Consider the following 9,050-nt stretch of genomic DNA (forward strand, 5'->3'; position numbering starts at 1 on the left):
CACTAGATAGGCATGTTGTTGGATCGGGGCCCAGTCCCCAATGTCATGCTCTAGTACACTTGGGTTGGCACATCTGAGAATTAACCCTGATATTCTAAAAGCAGGGCAACAGTGATGCATTTAAATTTAGGGGTCGCTGAACAAAGGAACACAACACTTATTTGTCATCACTCATCGATATCATGTTGAAATCAATTGTGCGAGAGGAGGGAGATGAGGTTGCACGTCCTGTTAAAACTAACAGCTCAAAAACCACATGGAATATGGGAATAATGTGTACATCACTGGTTAGAGGACAATTTGTAAAAAACAGCTAGCTACATTTTGAAGTGTTGCATTGTGATTCCAGTGGGTCACCAACGTGGTAAGTGTAACATAACTCTTTTTTTGTTAGTCACTTTTTGTTAAATCACATAAATAGTAACTCTTCCATTTCAGAGCCTGGATTTTTCCCCCTAAGGCTATATTTAAATCAATTGAACAACAAACGTTTAGGGTTCTACATTGTGACGTTATTAAAATACTCCTACTACAATGTTAAAACATTCTACATTGTGACATTATTTCACTGATATCATGAAACAACTCCTTCATGTAGTTTCTGATGTTTGATCAGAGATCTTTTATCAGAGAATCTCTTGTCACACTGATCACAGCTATAAGGTTTCTGTCCTGTGTGTGTTCTCTGGTGTTTAGTCAGACAGCCAAACGTACTAAAACTCTTTACACATTGATCACAGACATAAGGTTTCTCTCCTGTGTGTGTCCGCTGGTGTACTATCAGGCTGTTTAGCTGAGTAAAACTCTTCCCACATTGATTACAGCTATATGGTTTCTCTCCTGTGTGTGTTCTCTTGTGTATAGTTAGATAGCTAGATGTCGTAAAACTTTTCCCACATTGATTACAGCCATAAGGTTTCTCTCCTGTGTGTGTCCGCTGGTGTACTATCAGGCTGTTTAGCTGAGTAAAACCCTTCCCACATTGATCACAGCCAAAAGGTTTCTCTCCTGTGTGTATCCTCTGGTGTGATTTCAGAGTTTGTAGCCGAATAAAACTCTTCCCACATTGATCACAGCCATAAGATTTCTCTCCAGTGTGAATTCTTTGATGTATTTTAAGGCCTAGTGAAGAGTTGAATCTTTTCCCACAGTCAGAGCAGCAGTGAGATTTCTCTCCTGTGTGAACTCGCTGGTGTTTCTTGAGGAGTTCTGATCTGGAGAGACTCTTCTCTGCCTCGTCAGCATCATGAGGTTGTTGAGGCTCCCCAGGATCCCAATAGTCCCGTCTCTCTCCTGTGAGAACAAAGTCAGGCAGATGGTTAAAGGTCCACAACAGCAGAAATCCACTGTTTATTTAAGGTAAAAGGTGATGCCCAGAGCGTACCCATGAAGTTGTACAACAATTGACGTCTGTTAAAATATTTGACAATTAAGACAGTCAACTTAGCAACAATCATATTTTGTCTTGTTTTCACACTAGTAGTAACTAGAAAAGTTTTTAAAGTTGTTGAAACTCTAAGCAGTGTGCCAGATGACTTTTGGTCTCCAATATTGGCCCCTTTCTGTGTTTGCTAAAATTGCGGCACGAGGTCAATGCGCACATGCAAATTGATTGCAGAAACACTTCCTTGCTAATGAGGAAACCACTAGTTATGGATGTAGTATATCTGCAAATGAGGAAACCGCTAGTTATGGATGTAGTATATCTGGTAATGAGGAAACCGCTAGTTATGGATGTAGTATATCTGGTAATGAGGAAACCGCTAGTTATGGATGTAGTATATCTGGTAATGAGGAAACCACTAGTTATGGATGTAGTGTATCTGGTAATGAGGAAACCACTAGTTATGGATGTAGTATATCTGCTAATGAGGAAACCACTAGTTATGGATGTAGTATATTTGGTAATGAGGAAACCACTAGTTATGGATGTAGTATATCTGGTAATGAAGAAAGCACTAGTTATGGATGTAGTATATCTGGTAATGAGGAAACCACTAGTTATGGATGTAGTATATCTGGTAATGAGGAAACCACTAGTTATGGATGTAGTATATCTGGTAATGAGGAAACCACTAGTTATGGATGTAGTATATCTGGTAATGAGGAAACCACTAGTTATGGATGTAGTATATCTGGTAATGAGGAAACCACTAGTTATGGATGTAGTATATCTGGTAATGAGGAAACCACTAGTTATGGATGTAGTATATCTGGTAATGAGGAAACCACTAGTTATGGATGTAGTATATCTGGTAATGAGGAAACCACTAGTTATGGATGTAGTATATCTGGTAATGAGGAAACCACTAGTTATGGATGTAGTATATCTGGTAATGAGGAAACCACTAGTTATGGATGTAGTATATCTGGTAATGAGGAAACCACTAGTTATGGATGTAGTATATCTGGTAATGAGGAAACCACTAGTTATGGATGTAGTATATCTGGTAATGAGGAAACCACTAGTTATGGATGTAGTATATCTGCTAATGAGGAAACCACTAGTTATGGATGTAGTATATCTGGTAATGAGGAAACCACTAGTTATGGATATAGTGTATCTGGTAATGAGGAAACCACTAGTTATGGATGTAGTATATCTGCCTGGAGCAAAAAATAGTGAGCAAAGATTTTAGTTTTCACAATGTATTCTGAATATTACAGCACAAGATCAGGAGTGCTACTCAAGGAAACTCACATTAAGCTCTGTGTCTATTCACTAATTCACCACCGTGGGGGAAAACTCAGGGGAGTTCTCATAGGCTGACAGCAAATATAGCCTCCATTTACAGGTTGCTTATGAGTGCATTTCACATTAAATATGGATTATAATTGTAAGACTCGCTTGAATCACCTACTTAATATGTTTGTGTTATTGTCGCATATCAACTGATTTATACTTAAAAAACACTTCAACCAGTAAAATGCTCTTTGGCTAGCTTTAACATCAGCCTGACAATGAGGGTTTGTACACTAAGTGTTTAACAAATTGGCCCATAACTTCACCTAACAATAACATAGACCAACTGTAAGACCCATAACTTCACCTAACAACAACATAGACCTACTGTAGGACCCATAACTTCACCTAACAACAACATAGACCTACTGTAGGACCCATAACTTCACCTAACAACAACATAGACCTACTTCACCTAAGACTATATATAATTTTATATTTCAGGTGAAACATGGAAACTAACATGTCTTTGTCATGACATTTCATAACCTGATCACCAGATAATTTTGTGAATAATCCCACTAGGCTACTCTGTAATGTGTTGTCATTCAAAATGTCCTGAATAAAGGAAAATAGCTCTGTGTGTTGAACAATAGCCTATCCATCAAGGAACAGTTCTCTACACATTATGAGCTAAGTATCTCTGTGCACAAACAGAGTAATGAGACCCTACTGTAAATCAGCCAGACAGTAACACATTATAAACATCGATTTGTTTGGGATGTTGGATCCAACGTGGAGCACGGCATAACTGTCTTTACCAGAGTAATGAATGAAGAAGCACTTTGGTTGTTGTTGCATGTCGTGATGTTTGTCATGTGACTGTCATTCAGAAAATGATTTCCTGGATCAGCTGATGATAGTTGAACATGTGACTGTAACTAAACAGCTACAGTATTAAGTATTATGTGTAATTATTGAAGAACGACGTTAATGACAGAATCTATTTGGGTGTTGTCAATAAAGTTAAGGTGACTCTCGGTTAGAACCATTGGATTTAGCAAACTCTGAAATGATTTAGGATTTCTGTGCCCATGAAAACTGTTTTCCCAGCGTAACATAAGGAGACACTAAATGTTACGTAGGTAGAGAGCATTTCAGAGATCTGAATACAAAAAACTGTCCTAACAGGACAATAACCTAAACCACAAGGCCAAATCTACACTGGAGGAGCTTACCAAGATGACATTGAATGTTCCTGAGTGGCCTAGTTACAGTTTGGACTTAAATCATCTTGAAAGTCAATGGCAAGACTTGAAAATGGCTTTCTAGCAATGATCAACAACCAACTTGACAGAACAGGAAGGATTTTAAAAAGAATAATGAATATTCACATGAAGATCAGCCTCCTATTGGATGACATCACGACTTCCCATCAAGCCAACTCCTTGAAGGCCTTACTATGACATCACTCACTCCTTCTAGTTTGCAGTTGTCTAAAAAAGCACTATTTTGCCCAAAACATTTATTTGTTTCCCATTAGTGTGTTTATACTTTACTGTATTTATATCACTTTTCAACAGGAAAGGACGTCATGAACAATTCATACAGTACAACAACATATTCAAGTGTAGAATGCCCTTTTAAAATCACACATTAGTTCAACAACTGCAGAGATTGTGTCCCTCTTTTATCAGATATTACTCACTGTATTTACTGGTGTTAATCAGATCAATGTCCCTGTTTTATTAGATAGTACTCACTGTATTTACTGGTGTTAATCAGATCAATGTCCCTGTTTTATTAGATAGTACTCACTGTATTTACTGGTGTTAATCAGATCAATGTCCCTGTTTTATTAGATAGTACTCACTGTATTTACTGGTGTTAATCAGATCAATGTCCCTGTTTTATTAGATAGTACTCACTGTATTTACTGGTGTTAATCAGATCAATGTCCCTGTTTTATTAGATAGTACTCACTGTATTTACTGGTGTTAATCAGATCAATGTCCCTGTTTTATTAGATAGTACTCACTGTATTTACTGGTGTTAATCAGATCAATGTCCCTGTTTTATTAGATAGTACTCACTGTATTTACTGGTGTTAATCAGATCAATGTCCCTGTTTTATTAGATAGTACTCACTGTATTTACTGGTGTTAACCAGATCAATGTCCCTGTTTTATTAGATAGTACTCACTGTATTTACTGGTGTTAATCAGATCAATGTCCCTGTTTTATTAGATAGTCCTCACTGTATTTACTGGTGTTAATCAGATCAATGTCCCTGTTTTATTAGATAGTACTCACTGTATTTACTGGTGTTAATCAGATCAATGTCCCTGTTTTATTAGATAGTACTCACTGTATTTACTAATGTTAATCAGATCTCCAGTCTTCTCTTCTTCGTCCTCCTCTAATGTGACAGTAATCTCCCCCTCTTCATCCTTCATTCCAAAAACGTCTTCATTTTCTTTCACTTCCTCCTCTTCTTTTACTGTAACATCCTCCTCCTCTTTCACTCTGAACGCGTCTTCCTCTTCTTTCTCTGTAACGTCTTTCTCTTCTTCTTTCACTGTAACAGCCTCACCCTCTACTTCTTGTTTTACTGTGACATCCTCCTCTTCCTTCTCCTCTTTCACGACAATGTTCAGCCCCAGAGCTTCTTTCTCCGTCCAACAGACCTCTTCTTTAGCAGGAGGAGAGTAGCTTAGTGAGCGCATGGTCGGGGATGTTAGCTAGCTAGGCTAGTGCTAACTTAACCAGCCAGCTAGTTGACTTACAACGTAAATATGAAATTAAATGGGGTAGCTAGTTGTTTACATATAAGTATGTCTAAATCACAGTTACAATTAAACCAGGAAAGTGTCTAAAGAACTTGAATGTTCCGACTTTGTCAGCTAGCGAGCTACCGAGGTGGCTGCAGTTGTTGAAGAAGCGTTCCGTCCACTAGATTATACGTCACACTAGAAACATCGCCTGAAAGACACATATCGCCATCTGCTGTCTGGAGGGAGGAAACGCAGTTGAGGAGGGAAAACTATTTTTATTCTTCATTGAATTATAATATTATAAAGCAGTTTAGGGAAACGTTTTTTCTCTCCATTAAATATTAATATTATATCAACACGTACAAAAAGCAACAAGTGCTGTTTGATTAATTCCGTTTTTTATGAGAATTTAAAACAAACTCTACATCTACTCCACTGTATTTACTGGTGTTAATCAGATCAATGTCCCTGTTTTATAAGATGGTACTCACTGTATTTACTGGTGTTAATCAGATCAATGTCCCTGTTTGACTCAGTCAAAAAACAAGATATCAAAATAAGCACCTAGTTATTAATACCCTTGATAAAGATGAGCAAAAATGTATCAAATAAATCAACTTTAACCACTACCAGGATATTTTAGCCCAAAACCTGGTTACCTCTCTGCTAGGAGGCTGAAACTTGGCCATAAGAGGATCTTCCAGCAAAACAAAGAAATGGTTAATTGGGCACAAAATCAACATTTTCAATGGCCATCTCAGTCTTCGGACTTGAACTCCATTGAAAACCTGTGGTTTGAATTGAACAGGGCAGTCCATAAGACAGGAGACCTGGAGAGATTCTGTATGGAGGAATGGTCTAAGATACCACCCAATGTGTTCTCTAATCTCATAAAACATTTCAGTGTCATTATCCTCCCAAGGGGAGAGTGCTGGAGTATTGAAAACATGGGTAGCAATAATTCAGACCCCTGCCTTTTGAGAATTACATGTTAAACTAAATCTCTTTCTCTGAGCAATTGTATTAGTATAAAATAATATAATTTCCCTTTTTTTTGGTGTAACAATACATCATGTAGATGTATATAATGAACAGACTAGGTCTATACTGCTCCTACATGGTGTAACAATACATCATGTAGATGTACAGTGGGGGAAAAAGTATTTGATCCCCTGCTGATTTTGTACATTTGCCCACTTACAAAGAAATAATCAGTCTATAATTTTAATAGTAGGTTTATTTGAACAGTGAGAGACAGAATAACAACAACAAAAAATCCAGAAAAATGCATGTCAAAAATGTTATAAATTGATTTGCATTTTAGTGAGGGAAATAAGTATTTGACCCCCTCTCAATCAGAAAGATTTCTGGCTCCCAGGTGTCTTTTATACAGGTAACGAGCTGAGATTAGGAGCACACTCTTAAAGGGAGTGCTTCTAACTGTAAAGGGATAATTCCAGTACAGTACATGTGTAAAGGGTGTAGAGGGATAATCCCAGTGCAGTACATGTGTAAAAGGATAATTCCAGTGCAGTACATGTGTAAAGGGATAATTCCAGTGCAGTACATGTGTAAAGGGTGTAGAGGGATAATCCCAGTACAGTACATGTGTAGAGGGTGTAGAGGGATAATCCCAGTGCAGTACATGTGTAAAGGGTGTTGAGGGATAATTCCAGTGCAGTACATGTGTAAAGGGTGTAGAGGGATAATCCCAGTGCAGTACATGTGTAAAGGGTGTAGAGGGATAATCCCAGTGCAGTACATGTGTAAAGGGTGTAGAGGGATAATCCCAGTGCAGTACATGTGTAAAGGGTGTTGAGGGATATTTCCAGTACAGTACATGTGTAAAGGGTGTAGAGGGATAATTCCAGTGCAGTACATGTGTAGAGGGATAATCCCAGTGCAGTACATGTGTAAAGGGTGTTGAGGGATAATCCCAGTGCAGTACATGTGTAAAGGGTGTTGAGGGATATTTCCAGTACAGTACATGTGTAGAAGGATAATTCCAGTGCAGTACATGTGTAGAAGGATAATTCCAGTGCAGTACATGTGTAAAGGGTATTGAGGGATAATTCCAGTGCAGTACATGTGTAAAGGGTATTGAGGGATAATTCCAGTGCAGTACATGTGTAAAGGGTGTAGAGGGATATTTCCAGTGCAGTACATGTGTAAAGGGTGTTGAGGGATAATTCCAGTGCAGTACATGTGTAAAGGGTGTAGAGGGATATTTCCAGTGCAGTACATGTGTAAAGGGTGTTGAGGGATAATCCCAGTACAGTACATGTGTAAAGGGTGTAGAGGGATAATCCCAGTGCAGTACATGTGTAAAGGGTGTTGAGGGATTATTCCAGTGCAGTACATGTGTAAAGGGTGTAGAGGGATAATCCCAGTGCAGTACATGTGTAAAGGGTGTTGAGGGATATTTCCAGTGCAGTACATGTGTAGAGGGATAATCCCAGTGCAGTACATGTGTAAAGGGTGTTGAGGGATATTTCCAGTGCACCGGTTATTGACTGGAGACTTAAAATGCTGAAAACAGGTCCCTAGTGGAATGACAACAACATGGCTGCTTGTTAAAGAAGAGATGGAGAGAGAGACAGAGATAACCATATACATTGCACATGGACCGTAAGAAATCCTGAATGTATTGAAATGCCTGGGCTCGCAGGGGATGTGTTAGTTCATAACCCATCATTTATACCTGTTAGTTCATAACCCATCATTTATACCTGTTAATTCATAACCCATCATTTATACCTGTTAATTCATAACCCATCATTTATACCTGTTAATTCATAACCCATAATTTATACCTGTTAATTCATTACCCATCATTTATACCTGTTAGTTCATAACCCATCATTTATACCTGTTAGTTCATAACCCATCATTTATACCTGTTAATTCATAACCCATCATTTATACCTGTTAGTTCATAACCCATCATTTATACCTTTTGCTTGAAAGGGATGGTTCAGGCAGGCTGGCCCGCTCCCTAACCATACTTCTTACTTGACAGGAACTAATGGGGATCCATAATAAACCCTAGGAAGAGTAGCTGCTGCCTTGACAGGAAATAATGGGGATCCATAATAAACCCCAGGAAGAGTAGCTGCTGCCTTGGCAGGAACTAATGGGGATCCATAATAAACCCCAGGAAGAGTAGCTGCTGCCTTGACAGGAAATAATGGGGATCCATAATAAACCCCAGGAAGAGTAGCTGCTGCCTTGACAGGAAATAATGGGGATCCATAATAAACCCCAGGAAGAGTAGCTGCTGCCTTGACAGGAACTAATGGGGATCCATAATAAACCCCAGGAAGAGTAGCTGCTGCCTTGGCAGGAACTAACGGGGATCCATAATAAACCCCAGGAAGAGTAGCTGCTGCCTTGGCAGGAACTAATGGGGATCCATAATAAACCCCAGGAAGAGTAGCTGCTGCCTTGACAGGAACTAATGGGGATCCATAATAAACCCCAGGAAGAGTAGCTGCTGCCTTGACAGGAACTAATGGGGATCCATAATAAACCCCAGGAAGACTAGCTGCTGCCTTGGCAGGAACTAATGGGGATCCATAATAAACCCCAGGAAG

General features: G+C 38.9%; 1 protein-coding gene across 1 annotated transcript; it reads right to left on the minus strand.

Moving 5' to 3' along the window:
* Window positions 1-502: 502 nt before the first annotated feature.
* Window positions 503-8,460, minus strand: LOC123741868 (zinc finger protein 239-like). Its single transcript, XM_045716097.1, has 2 exons — window positions 8,411-8,460; window positions 503-1,346 (listed from the first exon to the last, which is right to left on the minus strand). The coding sequence occupies exons 1-2, from the start codon at window positions 8,458-8,460 to the stop codon at window positions 575-577; spliced, it is 822 nt and encodes a 273-aa protein (XP_045572053.1). The 3' UTR covers window positions 503-574.
* Window positions 8,461-9,050: the final 590 nt, after the last annotated feature.

The sequence above is a fragment of the Salmo salar genome, chromosome ssa03 (assembly GCF_905237065.1).
Source record: "Salmo salar chromosome ssa03, Ssal_v3.1, whole genome shotgun sequence".
NCBI classification, from domain to species: Eukaryota; Metazoa; Chordata; class Actinopteri; order Salmoniformes; family Salmonidae; genus Salmo; species Salmo salar.